The 26873-nt window shown below is 42.1% G+C and overlaps 1 protein-coding gene across 1 annotated transcript in view; it reads left to right on the top strand.

Moving 5' to 3' along the window:
* LOC132818201 (exocyst complex component 3-like) overlaps nucleotides 1–23499 on the top strand; it is a 77248-nt gene extending 53749 nt beyond the window's left edge. Inside the window, exons 5-8 of the mRNA XM_060828977.1 lie at nucleotides 13851–13973; nucleotides 15268–15423; nucleotides 20959–21080; nucleotides 23343–23499. Of these exons, the coding sequence (XP_060684960.1) occupies nucleotides 13851–13973; nucleotides 15268–15423; nucleotides 20959–21080; nucleotides 23343–23499 (558 nt within the window). The remainder of the gene's footprint in view (nucleotides 1–13850; nucleotides 13974–15267; nucleotides 15424–20958; nucleotides 21081–23342) is intronic.
* Nucleotides 23500–26873: the final 3374 nt, after the last annotated feature.

Below are 26873 nucleotides of genomic sequence, written 5' to 3'. Positions count from 1 at the left end.
AGATTTATTTGCTTGTTTTCTCTCCTGATTACCTCAGTATGTTTCCCACCGTAAATATGCAGTTTCCACTCTTCAATGCCCACTTACCCCATCACTGTGACTCTCTGCTCCCTCCTAAGGATATTTACACTGACTCCAACCATTAAGTTCCATTCTTTTCCATCAGCCCACTTTCTGCAAACCTTTGCAGTTGAGTCTCTTTTGAAGTACAGTAGCCTTTTCATTTCAGACCTCCTTACAGTTGCATTCTGCTTTCCCGCCCTTGTCATTTTGCTGGTGTCAGCCAAATTGGCTGCATTATTTGGGCAAGCTAATGAGCCCAGTTACCCTCCACCTATTACACTGTAAACAATTAGCTAATAACAAACAAGACCGCATATGACAGATTTTCTCATTAGCTGCTCAACCTGGTGAGGCCTCACCCCTTACATTTCAAGTATCTAGAATTCCCAGCAGGACTACATATGACCAACATTCCCTCTCAGGTGCATGGCAATGCAGCTGGATAGACCTCAGAGGTCTGTGCAACAGCAGGAAATATCCAATGGAATGTAGTGAAAGGTTGAGACTCCTTAGGAGCTGGTTGATCCAGTAAGTGGCTGGGAGGAGACATTGAGATGGGCAGTCAGCTCCACCTAGAGAAGCAGGTGAGGAAAATAACAGGTGAGTACTTGCAAAGTTGAGATCCCTGTGGATAGGACATTTAACAAAGTGGTCACATTGTAGATTAGGACCAGACAGTGTAGAAAGACCAGGCACACAGTACAGTACATCTCAGTCACTAATCAGTTTTCCATTTTGAATACTGGTGAGGGTGATGGTTTATCAGAGGGGTGTTGTAAAAGCCAGGCTTGTGGCACTGCAAGTAGTTCAGCTCAGCAGAATGAAATGTGGATGGGTAAAAAGCTCTTGTGATGCAATGGTAGTGTGTCGACCTCTACACCTAGTGGCCTGGGTTCATGTCCTACCTCCTCCAGAGGTGAGGAGTAACAACTGTGAGGGGTAATTAGAAAACATAAATTTTGAGGGCTCTTGCAGCACAGTGGTAGCTTCCCCACCTCTGGACCAGGAGATCTGGGCTCAAATCCCACCTCCTTCAGAAATAATGTTTAATAATATATCTGAATTGGTTGATGATAAAAAAATACAAATCACTTTCATCTGGTCAAAAGGGATATTTGAACCATAATAGGGAACAATACCCCACTCCCAACATCATGGGGTTTATTTTTGATCAGAACTTGGACTATGCCCATCATATAAATACCGGCTACAAAAGCAGGTCAGATGCTAGGAATCTTGTGTAGCTCACCTCCTGGCTCCCTGATACCTCTCCACTATCTCAGTATCTCATTCCTGCTTTCTCTCCCTATACTCCTTGATCCTTATAACCAAGAAGGATCCTTATGGCTAAATCTAATAAACTGGCCCTCATCAGCTTCCTGTGGGGGAGAATTCCACAGGTTCACAACTCCCTCAGGGAAAAAAAATTCTTCTTCATCATAGTCCTGAATGGCTTGATTTATAGTTGTAAAACATTAGGTACTTTGTTTAGCATTGGCTGTAAATTATTTTCTTCCCTTTGCACCAAAACTTTCTTTTCAGCATTCTGACCAAAGCAATGGAGTTGCACAGACTTTAAAGAGGTCTCTGCTTCTATGGCTCAAACTTCATTTTCGAGGGGAATTTGTCCATAACTGAGATGTAGAGGGGCTATATTATGCTGATTAACTCCTGAAACCCAACTTTTCCCATTTAGCTTAAGTTCCCATTTTTGAGAGGCTATATCCCTATTTGAGGACAGCAGAGAGCAAGAGCACAGTTGTTTATGATACATATGTGAATGCCTCGGGTGATCCCATGTTCCCAGTGTCTGGAGAACTACAACCTTTTGGGAATCCCCTGCAGCCATCCTTGGATTGACCTGGTGGGGATGTTTAGGTTCCTGGCAGAGTGGAAGTGCTGCAGCAGGCACTACTGGATGTCATGAGATGGTAACAATCCCTGAGTGACTGCCTGTGGTTCTTCATTCCTATTGGTGCAATTTGTTTGTGTTGTGAGCTACCAACCTTACCCAAGGGTTTTATTGAGACTTTGCTGGATGATGTGCAGCGGAGAATAGTGGATTTGAGGCTTTCTCACGAGATGGCCACAGATATCCAATCACCTGATCCCTTCCCCTTGCTGTCCTGCCGGCTCAGCAGCCTTCTGCTTAAAGGCTTGAGGAGCCTTACATCTGGAAACCACCTCCACAGCCGTATCTGCCCAGGTTGCCCTCAATAGCCGGGCTGGCCTGCTGTATAGTCATCGATAGGGAAAAGCACTTTGTTTCTCTCCTGGACAGGCTTTGGGAGAATACCAGGTGCTACGTTTTGCCCAGTGTCAGACACACCAGAGGTGGGTGGAGAGATGAGCAGAAAACGAGTGATGCTTCTGGAGTGAAGTGCTATGCGTGTACCTTTTAAATATGGCACTGGGAATTTTGAGACCAGTGGTCCCAATAGGAGCCAGAATGTAAATAAAAACTGCAGATGCTGTAAATCAGAAATAAAAACGGAGATACTCAAAGCTCAGCAGGTCTGGCAGCATCTGTGAAGAGAAATCTGAATTAATGTTTTGGGTCCAGTGACCCTTCCTCAGAGCCCAGTGTCTGGCTGCAGTTCAAGGGTGTGACGATGACAATTGCTCTGGACACTAGGATTGTAGTTAACTCACTGAGACCTTGTCAAAGGTTCGCTGCCAAGTCTATACCCACACTGTTTTCACACTTCTCATCCAAATTGTATGACAAGGGATGACCTTTCGAGAAAAACAGCTGCCAAGTTATAGGAAGTACTCAAAATAATCCACAGCTAACTTATAAATGTTGAATATTTTACTGACCAAGTGTGGGTTAATATGAGGTTTTTTTAAGACAATGATCAACACCAGACTGGTTTTCTTCTATGCAGAATCGAAGAGATGGAAAATGACTTGCAAATCTGTTGCAGAATGGGCAATGATACTGCAGTTGTCTGTGAACTGTAGATAATGTTTGTCTGCAGTTGTCAGGTTAGTTTTGCCACAGGGGCATCCCCTGAAGTCATCAGTTAGTGGTCAAAAGCCAGATGGCTGCACAGCTCATGAAGATGGAAGGCCAGAGGCATGACTACAAGCTCAGAGAAACAGCTGGCTTTAAATCAGTTAAAATAGAAAAGTCATCTCGATTTCAAAGCACAGCCTTTTAAACTTTAATGTTAAGAAGATAGACTCAGACTCAGCCAATAGGTCACTGTTTAATCCCATGACAAGAGAAATAAACTTTTTTTGCTTTCTAATTTGTAGGACAGAAATTACTGTTTTTTTTTAAAAAGGTTTTCCTTAGCTTTCTCTGATAGAGTTCAAATATTTTCAGAAAAATGTGATGGCTGAGCTAATGCAAAGTTTTAGCTACAAAGCTATAATTTTCTGAAAACTGTGGTAAAGTCACAGCACATACTCAACTTCAGAACTTTTTATTGTACAGTATTGTATCAGAATTGCTGCTGTAATGTCTGAAAATTGCAGTCAACAGGAAGTGTTTAGGTTCTTCTTAAATGAATGGTTACATTCCATGAAAGAAAACCACACAAAATTATGATCTAAGGATGGAAATTTCCTCTCGCAAATTAAAGGGTCTCACTTAAGGTCTTAAGTGATCCTTTTCATCACTTCTTGTAGAACAGAGTAAATGTTATGATCTTTATAAATGCTCAAATGAACTCCTCAGTTGAACTAGTATTAAATTCGCTGCAATTTAAATGCCCTGCGTCTGTTATAGAAAAAGTGTAGCTGTGAGTCAGTACGCTAACATAACATGGTGCTAATGTTGTTCATTTGTTAATCTAGACTAAGACCTACGCATCATCTGTAGTCCACACCTTCATGAGAACAACTGGGTTGATATCAACTTGGAGAAAGTGAGGACTGCAGATGTTGGAAATCAGGCAAGAGTGTGATGCTGGAAAAGCACAGCAGGTCAGGCAGCATCCGTGGAGCAGGAGAATCGATGTATCAGGCATAAGCCTGAAGAAGGGTTTATACCCGAAATGTCGATTCTCCTGCTCCTCAGATACTGCCTGACCTGCTGTGCTTTTCCAGCGCCACACTCTCGGCCTCACTAGATTGATAGTAATGCTGACAAAGCTCCTGTTGACTCTTTCTTCATCTATATCCCTTCGATGTTTCGGAGTGTGCAGAATCTGCTTGAGCATCCTCTATAATGCTGTCTAACTGTGAAAAGTCCCATACTGTGCACCTTCTCGGTATGGGGCATTGAACTATGAGGAAGACTGAACACATGGGCTGCACACTGAATGTGTCACACTCTTGAATGTCAGTGCATTCCTTGAAAAACTCACACATAGGAAAACCTTTTAGGTTCGATTCTTTGCAGTATGGAAACAAGCCCTTTGGCCCAACAAGTCCACACGTATCGTCTGAAGAATAACCCACCCAGACCTAATCCCCTACCTTATATTTACCCCTGACTGATGCAGCTAACACTATGGACAATTTAGCGTGGCCAATTCACCTAACCTGCACGTCTTTGGATTGTGGGAGGAAACCGGAGCACCTGGAGGAAACCCACACAGACACGGGGAGAACGTGCAAACTCCACACAGACAGTCACATGAGGTGGGAATTGAACCCAGGTCCTGGCGCTGTGAGACAGCAGTGCTAACCACTGAGCTGCACTTACCCCACTGAGATGTGTGAAATCACCAGTGATTTCTCCCCCTTTCACCCATAACACAACATGGGTGAAAGTGTCAAAAAATGTGTGTTGGCCAGTTTCTGAGACTTTTTACATCATCTTTGGCCTCAGTATTGCTTGCATTCAAAGTTAAAGTTCAGGGATCTCTGAAGGATGAAGCTAACTGTATTCACCAACACGATTACTTGTGAATCATTGCTTGGTGTTTGCAATGTCTTAAATCCCTTCCGATGTATGAAGATGTTCCTCACCTATCATGTGGATCTCACTTTACCTGGTTCCATAGCAACAATGCTACCACATCAGATGCTATAACAGTGCAAGTGCATATATATTTACAATGATGTAGCACCTATGTGCCCTCAGTACATTTTCCTCTTCCTCTCCTTGCCACTACATATGGATCCAGGCTTACTACTGCAGCCAGGGAGGAAGGAGCCTGCTCTCTGGGTCACCCTGTTGACTTGAAGACTTGGATAGTCATCCCTTGGTGCCTTGGTGCTTTAGAGGTCTACCCTGCTGAGAGTCTCCTCCTCAGATCCAAGTTTACCCTCCTTGACTTGAACTTGAGGACAAAGGCAAAGAAAGGGCTGTATAGAGTGTGATTAAGGTGCCTTTCACCTTTCTTACCTTGACATTAATGCTGACCATTCAAGGCTAGAGCAATGGATTACAGATCTGAATGCATATTGGACAGCCATTAGACATTCTGCTGGACCTGGGTCTCCAGTCACCCTTTCCATGAAGACAGCCAGGTGCTCATATTCTAGAACCACACAGCAGTGAGTGTATCGAAGTGTTCCTGCCTGCCAGATTCTGATGTTCCTGTACTTGTCTCTGCAATTTAACTATGTCACTTACGACCAAGTACAGGGGCATGTCCTCTGCATAGAGCTAATCAGGCGCCTGTTGACAATCCTCCGAGTGTCAGAAATTTCAGGCATTGCTTCCTCCATTCAGCCAGTGATGAGTTCATCAGATTGTGGCCCCAAATCTAATTTAACTACAGTATGCACCTCAGTGCTAGTCTCTGTTCTAGTGAGTATCTTCTGAGGAATTCAAGCTGTGGCTTCTTCCTTCTAAAAGTTACTTGAGTGCTGGTTGTGCCTGTGTAGCACAAGAGAGACTCAGTTGGAGAGGATAAAAGCTTACGTAGAATAAGGATGCGTTAGTACTGGTGATAATCAGAGAAGAACCTAATACAGTGGAGTTTATTGTGCTGTTTTCCTAATGTTGTCTTCCCGTGAGCAATCTGGTTCTCCTTGATCATCTCCATTATCTTGTTCCCAAAGACATAAATAGCCTAATGTCTCTCACCTCCCACCTTGAACTGGGTTGTGGGCCAGTTTATCTTTCCTGTAGTGAGAGAAACAGAAGGTTTGTGAGTGATGGAAGTAGATGAAAGAGCAGTTAGTGATCACGTATGAGCTCAGGAGGCGATGAGGTGCCCCCAGTGAGTGGGTGGGAAGCATAGAGAGCAGAATGGGTGAGTAATTATAGACCATGAGGTGAGTGTGAGTCTTTAAGTGGGCATGATGCAGATATGATTCTGAGAATGTATCCATTAGCCTCGGTGAGAAACATGTGCAGTGTCAGTGAATGGTGGCCCTGAGGCAAGATGTTGCCATGTACCCTTGCAGAGCACGGGAGATCATTGACCTTGTTTCTGCATTGCTGGCCACCCTTTTGTATAGAATACTGACCCAAGCTGATGTCTCTGCCCAGGGTGGCTGGTTGAGGGCTGTTGGCCTTCTGTTGCAGTCAGCAGTGAAGAAGACTCCACATCTCTCTATTAGCATCCATCAGCATTCCAACAGCTTTGGCTGTGAAGCAAGAAGTGTGCTTATTTCTTCTCTGTGTCATCAGTTGAGATTTTTGGGGCAGACCTCACGAGCTGAGGGGTGGTTCCTGGCTTACTGTGTCTGAACTGGTGTCCAGTTGGGCTTGGTCTTGGTCGCTGGAAGGGCCCAGCAGTTGCGAGAACTTCCTTTTTGCTCATCACACGAATCACCGACTAACATGCACTGCATCTACCTTGTAAAAATAATGAGCTGCAAAGTAAGTGATCATGGAAGATAACACATCCCAGGTCATGGCAGAAAAGATGCCAGACAATTCACAGGCTGCTAAACTTTAATTTCAGATGGGAAAATCCCAACCTACATATTAATATGTTATTTGGTTAACAACCCTGCCCATCTGCTGGTATTTAATACCTCAATTTTTGGCACTCAGCTTCTCTAGCTTTGAAATTAATTTCATTGAAGGAAAGAAGTAGGGGGTAAAAGGCTGAAGGTCTGAATCATGGCAAATGGGGAGGTGCCGATGTAGCAGTGAGTGAAGTAGAAGTCTAGAAACCCAAACTAATGTTCTGGAGACATGAATTCAACTCTCTCTGTGGCAGCTGGCAATATTTATGTTTAATAAGAATAGAGAAGGATGAGCTGGTCTAATGGCAATCATGTATGGCACTGTCAATGTTTACATCTGCCAACCTTTCCTCATCTGACTTATACATGATTCCAGACTCACATCAATGTGCTTGATTTTTAACTGATCTCTGGACAATTAGTCATGAGCAGTTAATGGTGGCCTAGTCAGCAAAGCCCATCAAGAAATTGAAAGGCAATGGAAATTCAAGTTCACTAGGAATAGACATGACAAAGACTGAAGCCCCAATTAGTGGATGGAGTGCTATAACTGAACTGTGCAGATAAATTGGTTAACATCACTTCTGAGTCAGATCTGGACAATGAGTGCAACACTTCTGAATTAAGAATCCAAGGAGCTCCACATCTTTGCAATCTCTGGGAGTCTGTGTGCTAAATCACAAGATTGCAGGGAATCTCAATCTGAACATATAAAGAACCAGACCCTCTGGTTTCTGAACAATTGAATATCAAGTGTATTAAGTATGAGACCCATTGGAAACTGTTGACACACCACAATCCAGTAATTGCCAACTGGATAATTACCCAGGATATGTTGGAGGGATAAAAACTTGCTCTAACTCCTGAATAGCTATAAGGCTGAGCCCCTAATCTAACAATCAATCACACTGACTCCTGGAAATCCAAAGTGTGCCTGAACACACCATCATCTTCAAGGCCTGACCCATTAGACAGCTGAACTCTAAACCCAATATCTGACCACTGTGCTGACACTTGATCCAACCTGAACACATAACCAACCGTACCATGCCTATTCAATATTAAAGTCTTTGCCCTGATCATCTGCATCCATCCTACCCATCATCCAACCACCCTGCCCACCTGCCACCCTACCACGTCAAACATCTATCTGCTACACAACTCCTTTATCTACATCCTAACCTCTTATTCACTTGTCCTACCTCAATCAATTTACCAACATCTTACCACTGTACAATCTAGCCCTTACCTTACACACTTAACTGGTCTCAGTAACCTGTCAAAAGGCTTTGGCTTTTAAAGATGAGAAAAAGGCGACGGTTGCCACTAAAAAGTGAAGACTGGGACGGTCCACTCTGATACAGCCTGTGTAGTTTACTTTGGAATGTAAGGAGCTAATGTTTTGTCTGATCCAGATTAAATACAGAGATTTCAACCCAGATCAGGGGAGTTTTGCTGTGGAGTCTATTTGAAGGAGTTATTAATTTATGCTCACCACAGCACTTTTTTTCATTGTCTAATTTAACTTATCTACATATCATAGGATGAAACAATTTGGATAAAACTATTTTCTTCCTGTGTTTTCAACAAAACGCATTTTAGGAAAACTGTAATGGCTTAGTTTGAGCTGCAAGATTTAAATTCCTGCAAAATATGAGCTAGTCTCAACACTGATTCAGCCTCAGGAGAGAATTTTTGTAAAAAAAGCCAATTTTTATTGTGTTGCATGAAAACTGCGATGAGGATGTCTGAAGAATGCAATTCACAAGGAGGGGGTAAATAAAGATGCAAAGAGGAGGATGATCAAGTAGGATAATGTATTTGAAGCTTAGGAGAAACAGAGTAGCACATTCAGAGCAATATTGACTATAGTACATTGCAACTTTGGAAAAGCTCTAACCTATTCAATCTTCAAGGCTGTTTCACTATCTAACCAGAGCATAAAGGTATATTAGTAGTGTCCCTACCTCAAGTCCCACCGCAGGATGCGATGAATACAAAGATGGGTTGTAACAAGTTTAGACAAGTTCATTAAAGTATAACAAAAAGATGACTTATTTATCATAGAGTCATAGAGATGTACAGTATGGAAACAGACCCTTCGGTCCAACCTGTCCATGCCGACCAGATATCCCAACCCAACCTAGTCCCACCTGCCAGCACCCGGCCCATATCCCTCCAAACCCTTCTTATTCATATACCCATCCAATACCTCTTAAATGGTGCAATTGCACCAGCTTCCACCACTTCCTCTGGCAGCTCATTCCATACATGTACCACGCTCTGTGTGAAAAATTTGCCCCATAAGTTTCTTTTATATCTTTCCCCTCTCACCCTAAACTTATGCCCACTAGTTCTGGACTCCCTGACTCCAGGGAAAAGACTTTGTCTGTTTATCCTATCCATGCCCCTCATAATTTTATAAACCTTTATAAGGTCACCCCTCAACCTCCGACACTCCAGCCTGTTCAGCCTCTCCCTGTAACTCAAATCCTCCAAACCCTGGCAACATCCTTGTAAACCTTTTCTGAACCCTTTCAAGTTTCACAACGTCTTTCTTTCTTTGCCTAACACATATTTTTCAATCTCAGGCAGCCTAAGTAAGAGACAACACAAATTATCATTGGCCTTTACATAAAAAGAGTTGATTCTACATTCACTTTTCATTATCCTCACACTAATTTTAAGATATCCCCTTGATCTTGATTTCCCATCAAAGGAAATAAATTATTTTGTTCTACCCCATTTAATCCTTTGTCAGATTTTGAACATTTCAGAAATACGTAAAGCAAAGAAACCTAATAATCTAATTAATTAAACTGAATTAAGACGTACAATATTTTGTTTACAAGGAGAAAGTGAGGACTGCAGATGCTGGGGATCAGAGCTTAAAAATGTTTTGCTGTAAAAGCGCAGCAGGCCAGGCAATATCAAAGGAGCAGGAGAATCGATGTTTCAGACATAAGCACTTCTTCAGGAATGAGGAGGGTGTGCCAAGCAGGCTAAGATAAAAGTAGGGAGGAGAGACTTGGGGGAGGGGCGTTGGGAATACGATAGGTGGAAGGAGGTTAAAGTGAGGGTGATAGGCCGGAGAGGGAGTGGGGGCGGAGAGGTCGGGAAGAAGATTGCAGGTCAAGAAGGCGGTGCTGAGTCTGAGGGTTGGGACTGAGAAAAGGTGGGGGGGAGGGGAAATGAGAAAGCTGAAGAAATCTGCATTCATCCCTTGTGGTTGGAGGGTTCCTAGGCGGAAGATGAGGCGCTCTTCCTCTAGGCATCATGTTGCCATGGTCTGGCGATGGAGGAGGCCAAGGACCTGCATGTCCTTGGCGGAGTGGGAGGGAGAGTTGAAGTGTTCAGCTACGGGGCAGTTGGGTTGGTTGGTGCAGGTGTCCCTGAGGTGTTCTCTGAAATGTTCTCTGAGGCGGCCTGTCTCCCCAATGTATAGGAGGCCACATCGGGTGCAGCGGATGCAGTAAATGATGTGTGTGGAGGTGCAGGTGAATTTCTGACAGATATGGAATGATCCCTTGGGGCCTTGGAGGGAAGTGAGGGGGGAGGTGTGGGCACAATTTTTGCATTTCTTCCGATTGCAGGGGAAGGTGCTGGGAGTGGAGGTTGGGTTGGTGGGGTATGTGGATCTGATGAGGGAGTCGCGGAGGGAGTGATCTTTCCAGAACGCTGATAGGGGTGGGGAAGGAAATATATCCTTGGTGGTGGGGTCCATTTGGAGGTGGCGGAAATGACGAAGGATGATACGATGTATCTGGAGGTTGTAGGGTGGTTGGTGAGGACCAGTGGGGTTCTGTCCTGGTGGCAATTGGAGGGGCAGGGTTCAAGGCGGAGGAACGGGATGTGGAGGAGATGCAGTGGAAAGCATGGTCAACCATGTCTGAGGGGAAATTGCAGTCTTTGTTAAGGAGGCCATCTGGGTTGTTCGGTATTGGAATTGGTCTTCCTGGGAGCAGATACGGCGAAGTCAAAGGAATTGGGAATATGGGATGGCATTTTTACAGGGGACAGAGTGGGAAGTGGTGTAGTCTAGGTAGCTGTGGGAGTCAGTCGGTTTATAGTAAACGTCCGTGTTAAGTCGGTCGTCCGGATATGTGGAACAGTCCATCTTCCGCAGCTACACTGGCACCACTCTCCACCTTTTCCTCCACTTCATCGATGACTGTATTAGTGCTACCTCGTGCTCCCATGAGGAGGTTGAACAGTTCATCCACTTTACTAACACCTTCCACCCCGACCTCAAATTTACCTGGACTGTCTCAGACTCCTCCCTCCCCTTCCTAGACCTTTCCATTTCTATCTCGGACGACCGACTCAACACGGACGTTTACTATAAACCGACTGATTCCCACAGCTACCTAGACTACACCTCCGGCCAACCTGCCCCCTGTAAAAACGCCATCCCATATTCCCAATTCCTTCGCCTTCGCCGCATCTGCTCCCAGGAAGACCAATTCCAATACTGAACAACCCAGATGGTCTCCTTCTTCAAAGACCGCAATTTCCCCTCAGACATAGCCGACGATGCTCTCCACCGCATCTCCTCCACTTCCCGCTCCTCCGCCCTTGAACCCCGCCCCTCCAATCGCCACCAGGACAGAACCCCACTGGTCCTCACCTACCATCCCACCAACCTCCAGATACATCGTATCATCCTTCGTTATTTCTGTCACCTCCAAACAGACCCCACCACTAAGGATATATTCCCCTCCCCTCCCCTATCGGTGTTCCAGAAAGACCACTCTCTCTGCGACTCCCTCGTCAGGTCCATATCCCCCACCAACCCAACCTCCACTCCAGGCATCTTCCCCTGCAACTGCAAGAAATGCAAAACTTGTGCCCACACCTCCTCCCTCACTTCCCTCCAAGGCCCCAAGGGATCCTTCCATATCTGTCAGAAATTCACCTGCACCTCCACACACATCATTTACTGCATCCGCTGCACCCGATATGGCCTCCTATACATTGGGGAGACAGGCCGCCTACTTGTGGAATGTTTCAGAGAACACCTCAGGGACACCTGCACCAACCACCCCTTAGCTGAACACTTTAACTCCCCCTCCCGCTCCGCCAAGGACATGCAGGTCCTTGGCCTCCTCCATCGCCAGACCATGGCAACACGACGCCTGGAGGAAGAGCGCCTCATCTTCCGCCTAGGAACCCTCCAACCACATAGGATGAATGCAGATTCCTTCAGCTTTCTCATTTCCCCTCCCCCCACCTTTTCTCAGTCCCAACCCTCAGACTCAGCACCGCCTTCTTGACCTGCAATCTTCTTCCCGACCTCTCCGCCCCCACCCTCTCTCCGGCCTATCACCCTCACCTTAACCTCCTTCCACCTATCGTATTCCCAATGCCCCTCCCCCAAGTCCGTCCTCCCTACTTTTTATCTTAGCCTGCTTGGCACACCCTCCTCATTCCTGAAGAAGGGCTTATGCCCGAAATGTCGATTCTCCTGTTCCTTTGATGCTGCCTGACCTGCTGCACTTTTCCAGCAACACATTTTTAAGCAATATTTTGTTTACAGCTATCATGATATATATATATAATATGGAATAAAATGTAAAATGTTTTTCAGTTTTCAGATGTCAGCAGAGAATTTTGAAAAAAGCCATTTGAACCATCCAAATTTCATTTCTGTTGTAATCTCAATAATCAACAGCTGTGAATCTATCAGGTGAGTTTAATATACTGCCTGATGTACTGCCTGTCATATTGAAAACAGGAGCAGTGTCATGCATGGTCAAATATTACCATTCTGTAGATTTCTGTGTAAGGCAGAAAGATCTAACAATTACTGCAAAATGTTTTTAAATATTTATGTTTGGACAACAGTCAGCGAAAAGGTGTCAGATTTCTCAGATTGATCAATAAAATAGGGGTGTAGTCCTCCCAGACCATAAGACTGCTTTCTCATTAGATAGAGGTGACTGGTGGTGGTTTAACCTGAGGATCCTTACAGCTCAGGTGAAGGAGAGATTGAGAAAGACTGTGCCCTTCATGATAATCTCAGCCAGGAGGAGGAATTGAACCCATGCTGTTCATGCTGAAACAACTGTCCAACCAACTGGGCGAACAGACCTTCCATTAATGAAGTAGTAAGGTACAAGAACTTGTTTGCAATCATCACACAAGCCTAGCTCAACAGTAATAGTTAACATGATGGATTTATATCAGACCTTGATGCACCATTAGCAGGGTGAAGACAGAGACAAAAATCACCTACTTTTCACATAACTATATCTGGTTCCACACTAACATGAGTTTTCCTCACCGACCTGAGAGCTGTGCTGGGGCCGACAGCTCAGTTCCACAGCACTACTGAGAACTCCTGATGGTCCTCGGCTGATTCTTGTCCCATTCTCTTCACTAGAAAGGTCACACATCAGATATCAGATAATTGTTTTAATTATTAATCCAATGGGTTTATCTTTACAAGTCTCCTCTCAATGCTCTGCCAGTTTAAACATGTGAGATTTATGCATTTTTCATCTGTTTTCAGGAATCACAATACAAATGAGAAAATCACAAACCTTGTGTTGAAAGAGAGCATCCTTTCAGTTCTGAATGAAATGGAAAAGAAGAAAAAAGACATTATTTTAAAGACTTTGTTTTGTAAACTAAAGGTACAATAAGAACAAAGCAAACTAACTTAATTTGCAAGGACTGTAGAAGTAGCTTCTTATAAAATTGTGAAAGGTTAACTAATAATCTTCATCTTCTTGAGTATATGGTCTATAAACACTTCATTATGCTTTGCTTAATTCCTGTCATTTTCTGCAGATTTTACTTTTGACAATATGCAAATCTGCATTAAGTAGGATTCTGTTAAAATTTGGAAGCAGCTAGCTGAGCAACCTGTTGATTTTTGGTCACAGTCAGATTTTGAAAGAAAGTTATTTTACATTTAAATAATTTGAGTTAAATTAGATTAAATCTTTTATATTCTCCCTCAGCCTCACTGTAAAAAGCTGGTGACAGAAAAATGGCTTGAGTGTACAGAACCAATAGATGAAATACTTGAAATAACAGAGAAGCATCTTACAAAATTAAAGAAATTGAAAGCACCACATTATCAGGTACGTCACGGACAATGTATTCTTGATATGAGAGAAAACACATCATGGGAACCAACTTTTCAAATAACCGTAAAGCTAACAAGCAATGGCTGTGTAAACGTTCTGCTAACCTTTTGAGAGAATGTTAGCATACTGATGATAAATCAAGTTATAAAAGTATTTATGATGGAACACTAAGCCATCCAAAGTTTCAGAATCATTCTAAACTATCTTAACTAACTTCAAGCAGGATGACAAATGGGACATTTAGTAGTCTTGGGTTAGGACAAGAACAACAGTGGGACTCACTTCTGTTCAACGCACCCCACGTAAAGGGATCTATGTTGAATCATGAATGGATGTAGACAAAATCAAGTGTAAAAAGTTTGCTACCACTGATAAATTTGGGGTATCAATATTGCAACCCTCATGGAAACATAAGGGAAATTTCTCCAGAGATATAGAAGCACCTTTGGAAAAGGAGGGGCTGGGACCGATGTTGACAAAGTAATGGTGAAAGGCAACGTGCTGGATTCCTGACAAACTGACGCCTCCTTGTGGTTTTACTAGAGGCGGCATCAAGGAAATGATGGTAATCAGCAGAAGACAAAGTAGTTGATGTAAGGATTGATTAGCAGAAAGCTTTCACACACAGGAGATCCACCTTCTCTGTAAATCTTCCATTCATAGGAGGTATGGGCATAATGCTGAGTCCAAAGAACACAATATGTTTATGCAGTGTTCAGTTTGAAGCCAGGAATTAGCGAACCTTGGCCATTCACCCAAAAAGACTTGAAATTGAATTTAAGTTCTCCTGCAAACAGAGCTGCTGAATAATGCTGGGAGTGAGGAAAATGGCTGCTGAGCTCACCAGAGATATCACACCTCCATCTGTTGCTACCCTCTCCACCCCCAGTCAACTCAGGAGACCGCCAACCACCCCTCATTTCAGCTGCTCTGATTGGTCATCATTCCAAATATTAAGCGGGTAGACTTGCTGCATTGTGAAATCAGGACCCAAACGTAGGCCTCCTGATTATTTTCTATCTTGGAAAAATGTAACCCTCATAACAATAACAGTCTGCGGAATGTGCTCAATCTGAAAAATCAACCTGTAAAAGAGAAGTAGCAGCAGGAAACTAGAGGGAAAAGTATCAACTTTAAAGAAAAGATCTTTCATAAACATTTTACTTGGATCCAGAAGATTCATAAGAAAAAAGATATTTTCAAGCCTGATTATAACGTTAGCTTTCAGATGGGAATAGAATGTTCAATATGTACACCCTACTGTAATTTCCTTTCTTTATTTAAACAGGATCTATTGATGGAAATCTATCAGCAGCTGATGACAGAATATATCCTTCGAATTATGAAGAAAAGGTTGAGCTGTAAAACAGAAAATCAGGAGAAACAAGTGGCAGACCAGATACAGAATGAAACTCAACATTTACAGAAATTATTCAATTTCTATGTAAGTAAACACAGTGACTTATGAAAATGATACAGGCTAGGATGTGACAGTAATAAAGGAAAACAAACTGCCCAAAGGATTGGGAGAAACTGATGTACAGATAGCACAAGTGTAAAAACATTGTGAGGAAATCCAAATTAAGTTTATAGTGCAACACACAAAGCTAATCAAATAAGGTTGGTCAGCTACAGACTGAGACAATCACTTCGAGTGAAATGATAATGGAGACTGGCTCAATAAAAAGGATGACCGAACACAATAAGGTCACTAAACGTCATAGTGAACCAGATAGGATTTTACAATGATCCCTGATGGTATCATTGGCACTTTTGCTGAGACTAGATTTATATTCTAGATTTATGAATTAAGTTTAAACTCCATCAGCTATAACGTAGTGCTTTAAACCCTGTCCCCTGGGAATTAACCAGGATCTCCTGTGTTGTGAGCTAAAGAAATAAAAGCGAAGAACTACAATGCTGGAAATCAGAAACAAAAATAGAAACTGCAGGAAAAACTTCACATCCAGAAAAACTGAAGTGTTCTGAAGAGGGGTCACTGAACCTGAAGCGTTAACTCTGCTTTCTCTCCACAGATGCTGCCGAACCCACTGAGATTATACAGTAGTTTCGGGTTTTGTTTCTCTTTGTGGGTTGTCACAATACCATTACACCACTCTCTTTCCCCTGAACTTTCTCCACATACTGATGGACCTCTGTTTGTGGATAGCATGTTGAGCAAGCTGGTCATACCATAAGTAAGGACTACACTGATAGTAAAGCATTGGGTGACCACTAGAAAGACGAGTAAGCGTGGGCAGGCAGTGCAGAAGTCCTGTGTGACTATCCCCCTTTCAAATAGATATTCCATGTTGGATACTGTTGGGGGAGAATGGCATCTCAAGGAAAGCAACAGCAGCCAAGTTTGTGGCACTACAGTTAGCTCTGTCACACATCAGGGGAGGAAAATGACTGGGAGAGCTTTCATGATAAGGGGTCACGATTGTAAGGGGAAGTGGTAGGTAGTTCTGTGGCAGCAAACAAGCCTCTCGAATGGTGTGTTGCCTCCCTGGTGCTAGGTCAGGGATGCCTCAGAGTGGCTGCAGGGTGTTCTGAAGGGGAAGGATGAACAGCAGCTGTGATACATGTTGGTACCAATGACATGGGTTTAAAAAAAGAGATCCTGCAACAGAAATTCGGAGAGTTCGGGGGTAGACTAATGAGGAAGACTATTAACACTAATCTCCAGATTACTTCCGCTTAGTACCATGTGCTACTGAATATAGGAACAGAAAAATAGGTCAGATGGCGAAAGGGATAGTGCAGGAGGGAGGGATTTAGATTTTTGCATCACTGGGACAGTTTCTGGGGTAGGTGGCACTTGTAAAAGCTGGACAGGTGGCACCTGAACCGGAATGGCTCCAACATCCTTTGCTCGTGCTGTTGGGGAGGTTTTAAACTCATTTGGCAGGGAATGGGGCACAAAGCAGATGCAAAGTCGGGAGCAAGGTCCAATCAGACATAGAAGGAAGACAGTCTAGAAGCCAGAAAGGGCATGGGCATGATAAGGCACATTAGAGGTCTAGAAAGCTGCATTGTATCTACTTTATTGCGAGGAACATGACTGGATAAGGCAGATGAATATAGAGCATTAATTAGCACAAAGGAATATAATATTGTTGCAAACACTAAGACATGAAGAAGAACTGGACTGGCAGTTCAACATTCCAGGGTAAAGAAGTTTCAGGCACAATATGGGATAAGTCAAAGAGGTGAGGGCATTGCTTTATTGATAAAGGAAATCATCACTGCAGCAATGAGAGAGGGTGTCCTCAAAGGGTCTTCAAATGAGGCCGTCTGGGTAGAGCTTAGACATAAAAAAGGGGTGGTTACTGGGATTGTACTACAGGCCTTCCAACAGTCACAGGGAGATAGAGGAGCAGATATGTGGGCAACTCACAAAAAGGTGTGAGGAAAACTGGGTTACAGTTGTAGGGGACTTCAACTTTGCTATCATTAACTGGGTTCACCTAAGTGTGAAAGGATTAGACAAGGTGGAATTTTGAAAGTGCATGCAGCGGGTTTCTTGTACCAGTATGTACATAATCCTGCTAGAGATGGGGCAGTACTAGACTTCATCCAAGGGAATGAAGCTGATCGAGTGGTTGCAGTTTGAGTGTGCGAGCATTTTGGGAATAGTGACCATAAATCTGTAAGTTTCAAGGTCATTGTGGAAAGGATTAGGAATAGTGTAAAAGCTAAGTTAACTAAATTGGGGGAAGGAAATTTTTAGTATCATTGGACAGGATCTGGCAAACATAGACTGGGAGCAGATACTTGCAGGTAAGTCTATATTTGGAAAGTGGGAGTCTTTTGAAAGTTGTATAGTGGGAATTCAACACCAGCGTGTACCTCTAAGAGTGAAGGGCAAGAGCAGTAGATCCAGGGAATCCTAAATGTCAAGGGATATCAAAAATTTGATAAAGTAAAAGAAGGAAGCATATGTCAGGGACAGCACAAGTACAGGGGAGGCCCTTCAAAAGTATAGAGAACGTAGGAGGTTGCTTAAAAAGGAAATGAGGGCATGGAGGGACCATGAAATAGCTTTGGCAGATGAGATTAAAGAAAACCTCAAAGAATTTGGCAGCGGCATGGTGGCTCAGTGGTTAGCACTGCTGCCTCAGCACCAGAGAGGCAGGTTCGATTCCAGCTGTCTGTGTGCAGTTTGCACATTCTCCCCATGTCTGCGTGGGTCTCCTCCCACAATCCAAAGATGGGCAGGTCAGGTGAATTGGCCATGTTAAATTGCCTATGGTGTTTAGGTACATTAGTTAGGGATAAATGTAGGGGAATGGGGCTAGATGGGTTACTCTTAACAGGGTCAGTCTGGACTTGTTGGGCCAAAGGGCCTGTTTCCATATTGTAGGGAATCTAATCTTATAAGTATATTAAGAGGAAGAGAATTACCAGTGAATGGGACCTATTAGAGACCACAAGGCAACCTGTGCATAGAGCTACTGGATGTGGATAAGATCTTAAATGATGAAGGGCTTATGCCCGAAACATCGATTCACCTACTCCTTGGATGCTACGTGACCTGCTGTGCTCTCCCAGCACCACATTCTCTACCCAAACATAGTTCACCATCTTTCAGGTCTGATATTGAGCAACTGGTAATTTTTCAGAGCACTAACAGATGGAGTTTAATCTTGATCAGTGCAAGGTGATATATTTTGGGGATCTAATAATGGAAGAATATACACAATGAATGGTAGGTTCCTAAGGAGTACTGAGGAACAAAAGGACCTTTGTGTACAAGTCCATAGATCCATGAAGGTGTCAGCTCAGATAGACAAGGTGGTGAAGAAAGTCTACAGGATGCTTGCCTTCATTAGCTGGGGTGTTGAACATAGGAGCAAAGAAATCTTGTTAGAACTTTATTAAACTTTGGTTAGGTGACAGATGGAATACTGTACAGAGTTCTGAACACCACACTATTAGAAGGATGTGATTGTACTGGAGAGGGTGTAGAGGAGACACACCACATTGTTACCTAAAATGAAAAGTCTAGTTATGAGGAGAGGCTGGATAGGCTTGGTTTGTTTTCCTTGGATTAGAGGAGGCTGAGGGAGGATATGATTAAGGTATACAACATTATGAAAGGCATAGACAGGATAGGTTATGATAATCTTTTCCCATGGCAGAAATGATGAAGACAACATGGCACACATTTAAAGTGAGGAGTAAGTAGTTTAGAGAAAAACTGAGGAAAATTTGTTTGCCCAAAGGGAGGTAGAAATATGCAACATGCCACCTGAGAAGATCATGGAAGCAGCTACTCTCGCTACATTAAGAAACATCTTGAAGAGCATTTAAAAAGCCAGGGCATTGTTGGATATGAACCAAGTGCAGATAAATGGGATTAGTATTATTTGGTATTATTACTCAATATAGACATGTTGGGCCAAAGAGCCTGCTTCTGTGCTATATGATTCCATGACTCTGTGGTCAGCTAAGTAAAAACTCACTCATTTAGGGCTTTCTTCATAGTAGAAGACAAAAATAACATATCGGAAATTGTGTGGAATCAAGGTTCTAATTAGAGTGAGGAATTTAAAATAATTGCTTTTACTAAAGAAAAACTAATTGATGAAAGCAGTGTAATCAAACCCTGATGGCCCATAATCCTGGATTTTGCATGACATGCCTCTAGACACTGGGGTTATTGTGATAAAGTCAGCCAGTTGGACCTCTTAGAATATGAGTTCCCTGATTGGGTCTGTTAATCAGGTCCAATCAGGGCAGTCTGGCTGACATAAACGGATAAATGTTCGGGATATTGCACTGCTGAATGTCCAACTCATTGACAGGCATTGCTATTATCAAAGACTATGCATTTGTAAATATAGGATGATTGGTGATAGGATGCTTTCCCTGAAGAGTTATTTCAGGAGATACATCAATTTTGAAGTTCTGACATTTCCTCGACTTTCTGGAAATGGCCCCATGGATTGGAGTTAGCAAATGTAAGCCAGCTATTCAAGAAAGGTTAGAGAAAGGAAACAGGGAACTAATGACCAAAAAGTGTGAAATAAATAGTATGGGAAATGCTAGAATCTACTGTTAAGAGAGTGATAATATGGCACTTGAAGCATTCATCATATCAGCAGAGTTTATGACTAGGAAACAGTATTTGACAAATCTATTAATGTTTTTGATTGATATAATTAGAAAACTAGAGAAAGGGTAACCAATGTATGTAGTACTTTTTGATTTTCAGAAGCTATTCAAGGTACCACAAAAATATGTTGTTACATAAAATAAGGGTATGTGCAATTGCAAATAATTTATTATTATGAACTGAGATTGAACACAAAGCAAATTAAGAATAAACAGGTCATTTCTGTATAGGCAGCATTGTAACAGGATCAATGCTTGGGCCTTAACTGTTTCCAATCTAGGGAGATGAATGTAATGTATTCAAGATGCTGGTAAACAAGATTGACTAAGGCCATTTCAAAACAGTTGTAAAGGACTATAGAGTGGTTTTCTAATTGAACAAGAATAGTTGGACCATGTCATGGGGGAAGTGAGGAAGTATTCACTTTGGTAGGACTACCAGAGTCACCCCATAGCCTTCCCCCAAATCTCAGTGCTGGCTTCCTCAATCATTCACTGGGAACTTTTGAACACGAGACCCTGTCTGGAGCCCACAAGAAAATATTTGCATTTTGGGCTCTCCGAGCGGTGACATTCTTCCAGCTGCTGGTGGATGACCGAATTGACAAAATTGCCATTACATTCAATCTGTTTTGCCACAAAGTGTAAATCTGGTGGTGTACCATCATTAATAATAACAAAAACAAAAGGATGTATTGATCATTGTATCAATTTATATCAGGTTTTGGGTAATGGTTACAGCTCATTTCAACTCACCACATCATCAATATACATTGATAAGTGTTCTGTCACCAGTTTCATATAATTTCTTTTTTAAAGTAGCTAAGAAGAGAAGTGTTTTTCTTTTCCATTTAACCAGGGATCTGAAGACACAGTTCTCGAATCAGCCCTCCTTAAAATAGCTGAAATCATCAGACTAAAAGATGTTGATGCAATTATCGTGGAAGTTGCTGCACTTTTTCGAGATTTTCCAGATATTGGGTAAGAACAGTCAGAAAATAAAACTATACAACTCAAAAACACCAATACATATGAACCTAACACTTATAACAAAGGAAAAACAGTGACCTCTTACTAATTGAATTCTGTCCTTTTCCAAAAAAAACAAATTTCAAGGTAGTTGATCATATCATGTAGATTTCAAAGTTTTTAAATGTTCTTCTCAGTGTTTTAAGTTTTGTAGTCATCCTGATTATTTTGATAAGACATTTCCAGTTTTTGAAAGATGCAAGAGTGTAAGGACAAAAATGTCTGTTTATTAAAAGGTAATGTTATTATAATATTTTCAGCAAAATCCTATTCAATATATGGTGAGTGGAGCTAAACATAATAGCAAAAAAAATTCCAATTCACAAAACCAGACAACTGCTATACATGACTCTGCCATGTTTTACTCAATTAAATGACATTTTCGTGCAATTTCCTGTTATTTCCTATTTTCCTAGAAAATTCTGGCGATCAGATCCAGCAAAAAATCTTTACAGGAACTGAGCGCACAGTCAGTTTCTGTAGATATTACAGCTCCTTTCAGATATTCCAGACTGAATTTGAATTGTTCAAAAGTGTTTGTGGCATTGTCCGAGAGCTAACTAAATGGCACAAGATGTAGTCATGCCATGATCAGTTGCCATGCAAATGCTGTAGTATATTTGCAACATATGGAAATCTCTGCAAACTGACTAATGCACAATAGGGCATGATTCTTTTTGGTATGCAAATAGCCTGTATGCAAATAATCTGTTGTAACTCCATAAAGATCCTTTCCCATTCAAAGATTTGTCTGGTGCTGCTTTTGACGTGCAGTCTTACACTCTGCATTGCATTAGCATTGGTCTCTTGATGTCATAGAAATGATTGGAATTTGTGCTATGCTGTAAGGCTACGGGCAAAGTCTCTATTAAGTTCTAATGAATGAGTTTGGACTTTCCAAAATTGCAAAATTATGGTGCAACACATGCAAACCTTTGACTCAAGCCTCACAATCTGGGCATAGCATTTGTTTCAAAGGGGCCTTGCAGCCACTTCCAGGGAGTTTTCCTATAGGTGCCATAAAGTATCTGCTTCATTTTTGGAATATTGAGACCTTAGAGTTTGATATGCATTTAGTTGGCAATCCTATGGCAGGATACAAAACAAAATAATTTTTTAAATGCTTGTGCAATTAATACAATCAAGTACATTTAACAGCTGCTTTAAAGCAATGGCATTATCAGAGTGAAAGTGGTTAAAGTGTGGGATCAGTCAACCTAGACAGCAATGTTCCTACAGAGTACTGTAGCTAATGCTGATTCTTTAGCTTCCAGTATAGAAATTTCTTGAGTGCAATATCATACGCAATTGAAACAAAAATTCAAAGAAGGCAAGTTCCAAAATTGAGAATTCTGATTCCTGTTTAAGCACAAGGATTTTATTATAATTGGATGATTCACTTCTAGAATTTTTGATTAAGTTAGCAATTCCCACATATATGCAGTCAACTATTGACCATAGATTGTCAGTGTGCTGGACAGAATATTTATTCTTCAATTTTCTGTTGATTGTGTGAGAAACGAAGCTCACTCATTTCAATAATTTCAGTCTGAGACAAGATTTGAATCAATAGTTCATTTATTTATGTAATTCGTTCCTATTCCCTCCTCCCATTGCTCCTCCCCTGTTTACATCTCCCACTTCTCTAAGACCGGTGCCCATTACTCTTGTTTATCTCTTGCCTTATCCAGCCTTGTCTATGACAAACTTTCTGGCCTCACAAGGCCGTTTGACCACATCCTGCTGTGGTCCATTGTTAGGTATATCCTCCTTCACTACCATCTGTTTCTCTTACTTGTTATGACCTTATGACCTCATGACTTCATGATTGTGGTTTGTTCTTGTTTTTGCAGAAGCGGGAAATAGATGCATATAGCTACTGTTTGTACAGTCATATCTAGCTTAACCCCCCCTCCCCTCACAGCACCTTATCTATTTGTCTGTAACATCTACCATTGTTTGCAGGGACATTTCAATCTTGTATGCACATTTTAGCTATTACAAAAACAATTATGTATTTCCTTCACATTCTTGTTGACTCAGCTCTTGGCTGAAACAATTATACAGTGGTGTGAGTTCATTTACCGTGCATAAGTAATTATGATTGCAGAAGTAACACTACTTTATCTATATTCCACAATTGTAAATATAGTTTTTGTTTCAATGAAACTCTTTTCAACTATTCATCCTAATCAAATGGTCCATTCTCTGCAGAAAGGAGCATGTTAGAGCCATCTTGTCCATGAAAGTCAGCGTGAAAAGATCAGATGAAAAGAAGATTCTGAAAATTCTCAACACACCAATGAATGACTCCAATTCTTCCATAAAGAGGAAACTCTTTTCCAATCCTACCTTATTTAAGGCTCTCTAGAAATCATCGAGAAAGCATCAAAAGAATGGTTTATTTTATTAAACAGCAAACAGATCATTGTTGGATATCGTGCAGTTGAATGGTAACTTGTCACTTTGTTTATACAATGGAGTGTTTCCTATTGTGACACACCCACCGGCCTGTGGTTGCTGTTTAATTAGAAAAATAAGTACTTGCATTTTATGGAGCACTTGTCCTCAGCATATCTGAAAGAACTTTATTTCTTTAGGGATTTCTGACTACATTGTTACAGAACATTCCTGGCCTAATATGTGTTAAAATGCAAATTTACCTCTAACTTATGTTTGTACAGTCAGATTCAAACAGTGTATCGCAGATATATTGACACTCGACTGTTAGTTCAGATTCTGTTGCTGCTTTGACATCATTATTCATCAAAGCAAGTGGCAGCATTGGTGAGAGTCATTATCAAATTATGTTGACTGATTCTGCTTTTGCATAGTTGGAGGAGCAGTGGATGAGAAACAGTCTATCTGACTAATAATAGACAGGAGTGACGGGCTGACATTAAACAGAACAACAAACTGCTGCATAACGAGGTCCTGATCGGGTCTGAAGGCCAAACTGCAATGGGTCACATTCAAGGCAATTTTTGTACAGAAAGCAAAATCATTCTGAAAATGTCAAGAATATAATCCATTCAAAGTTTTTTGTAATTTTTTTTTTTACATTTTCGTAAGATGTGTGTATTGTTGGCAAGGCCAGTGTCTGTTGCCCATCCCTAACTGTCCTTGAACTGAGTGACTTGCCATGCCATTTCAGAGGGTAGTTGATAGTTAAACATCTTGCCAGGGGTCTGAATTGACATGTCACTCAGACTTAGTAAGGACAGTAGGTTTTCTCCCCTGAAGGATAGTAAACAAGATGACTTTCTACAACCGTTTGGTTGATTCATGATTACTATAAAATCGAGTCTTTGTTGTTAGATCATAAAACGCCTACAGTGTGGAAGCAGGCCATTTGGCCCATTGAGTCAGTAGACAATAGACAATAGGTGCAGGAGTAGGCCATTCAGCCCTTCGAGCCAGCACCGCCATTCAATATGATCATTCCTAATTAGTATCCTCTTCCTGCCTTATCTCCATAACCCTTGATTCCACTATCTTTGAGAGCTCTATCCAACTCTTTCTTAAATGAATCCAGAGACTGGGCCTCCCCTGCCCTCTGGGGCAGAGCATTCCACACACCCACCACTCTCTGGGCGAAGATGTTGCTCCTCATCTCTGTCCTAAATGGTTTATACCGTATTTTTAAGCTGTGTCCTCTGGTTTGGCACTCATCCATCAGCAGAAACATGTTTCCTGCTGCCAGAGTGTCCAATCCTTTCATAATCTTATATGTCTCAATTAGTTCCCCCTCTCAGCCTTCTAAACTCAAGGGTATACAAGCCCAGTCGCTTCAGTCTTTCAGTGTAAGGTAATCCCGCCATTCCAGGAATTGAACTCGTGAACCTACACTGTACTCCCTCAATAGCTAGAATGTCTTTCCTCAAATTTGGAGACCAGAACTGCACACAGTACTCCAGGTGTGGTCTCACCAGGGCCCTGTACAGCTGCAGAAGCACCTCTTTGCTTCTATATTCAATTCCTCTTGTTATGAAGGCCAGCATGTTATTAGCCTTCTTCACTATCTGCTGTACCTGCATGCTTGCCTTCATTGGCTGGTGTACAAGAACACCCAGATCTCTCTGTACTGCCCCTTTATCTAAATTGATTCCATTGAGGTAGTAATCTGCCTTCCTGTTCTTGCCACCAAAGTGGATAACCATACATTTATCCACATTAAACTGCATCTGCCATGCATCTGCCCACTCTCCTAACTTGTCCAGGTCACCCTGTAATCTAACATCCTCATCACATTTCACCCTGCCACCCAGCTTTGTATCGTCAGCAAATTTGCTAATGTTATTGCTGATACCATCTTCTATATCATTAACATATATTGTAAAAAGCTGCGGTCCCAGCACGGATCCCTGCGGTACCCCACTGGTCACCGCCTGCCATTCCAAAATGGAGCCGTTTATCACTACCCTTTGTTTCCTATCAGCCAACCAATTTTCAATCCAATCTTGTACTTTGCTCCCAATACCATGTGCCCTAGTTTTGTTCACTAACCTGCTGTGTGGGATTTTATCAAAAGCTTTCTGAAAGTCCAGGTACACTACATCTACTGGATCTCCCTCGTCCATCTTCAGAGTTCCATCCTGAAAAAATTCAAGGAGATTAGTCAAGCATGATTTCCCCTTTATAAATCCATGCTGACTCTGTCCTATCCTGTTACTACTATTCAGATGTGCCATAATCTCATCCTTTATAATAGACTCCAGTATCTTTCCCACCACTGAGGTCAGACTAACTGGTCTATAATTTCCTGCTTTCTCTCTCCCACCTTTCTTAAAAAGTGGTATAACATTAGCCACCCCGCAATCCTCAGGAACCGACCTCGAATCTATCGAACTCTGGAAAATAATCACCAACGCTTCCACGATTTCCCGAGCCACCTCCTTCAGTACCCTGGGATGTAGACCATCAGGCCCCAGAGATTTATCAACCTTCAGACTTAACAGTCTCTCCAACACCAAATCCTGGCAAATACAGATTCCCTTCAGTTCAGGTCCTTCAGCCACTGTTACCTCAGGGAGATTGCTCGTGTCTTCCCCAGTGAACACAGATCTGAAATACCCATTTAATTTTTCTGCTATTTCTTTGTTCCCTGTAATATATTCCCCTGTTTCTGTCTTCAAGGGCCCAATTTTAGTCCAAACCATTTTTTTGCCTTGCACGTACTTGAAAAAGCTTTTACTATCCTCCTTTATATTATTGGCCAGTTTACCTTCGTACCTCATTTTTCCTCTGCGTATTTCCTTCTTAGTAATCCTCTGTTGCTCTTTAAAAGCTTCCCAGTCCTCAGTTTTCCCACTTATCTTTCCTATATTATACTTTTTCTCTTTTAACTTTATATGTTTCTTAGCTTCCCTCGTCAGCCATAGCCGCCTATGCCTCCTCCTGGGATCTTTCTTCCTTTTAGGAATTAACTTCTGCATTATACATAGAAATATCCACCATTGTTCCTCCACGGTCATCCCTGCTAAGGTATTGCACCATTGAACTTTGGCCAGCTCCTCCCTCATAGCTCAATAGTTCCCTTTATTCAACAGGAGTACTGACACTTCCGACTGTACCCTCTCCCTCTCAAATTGCAGATTGAAGCTTAATGTATTATGGTCACTACTTCCCAATGGCTCCTTCACTTCGAGGTCTCTGACCAATTCTGGTTCGTTACACAATACCAGATCCAGAATTGCCTTCTCCCTGGTCGGCTCCAGCACCAGCTGCTCTAAGAATCCATCTCTG

Source organism: Hemiscyllium ocellatum, chromosome 8 (genome assembly GCF_020745735.1).
Source record: "Hemiscyllium ocellatum isolate sHemOce1 chromosome 8, sHemOce1.pat.X.cur, whole genome shotgun sequence".
Lineage (NCBI taxonomy): Eukaryota > Metazoa > Chordata > Chondrichthyes > Orectolobiformes > Hemiscylliidae > Hemiscyllium > Hemiscyllium ocellatum.
The sequence above is the reverse complement of the archived record's forward strand: the minus strand, read 5'-3'. Positions and strand labels throughout refer to the sequence as shown.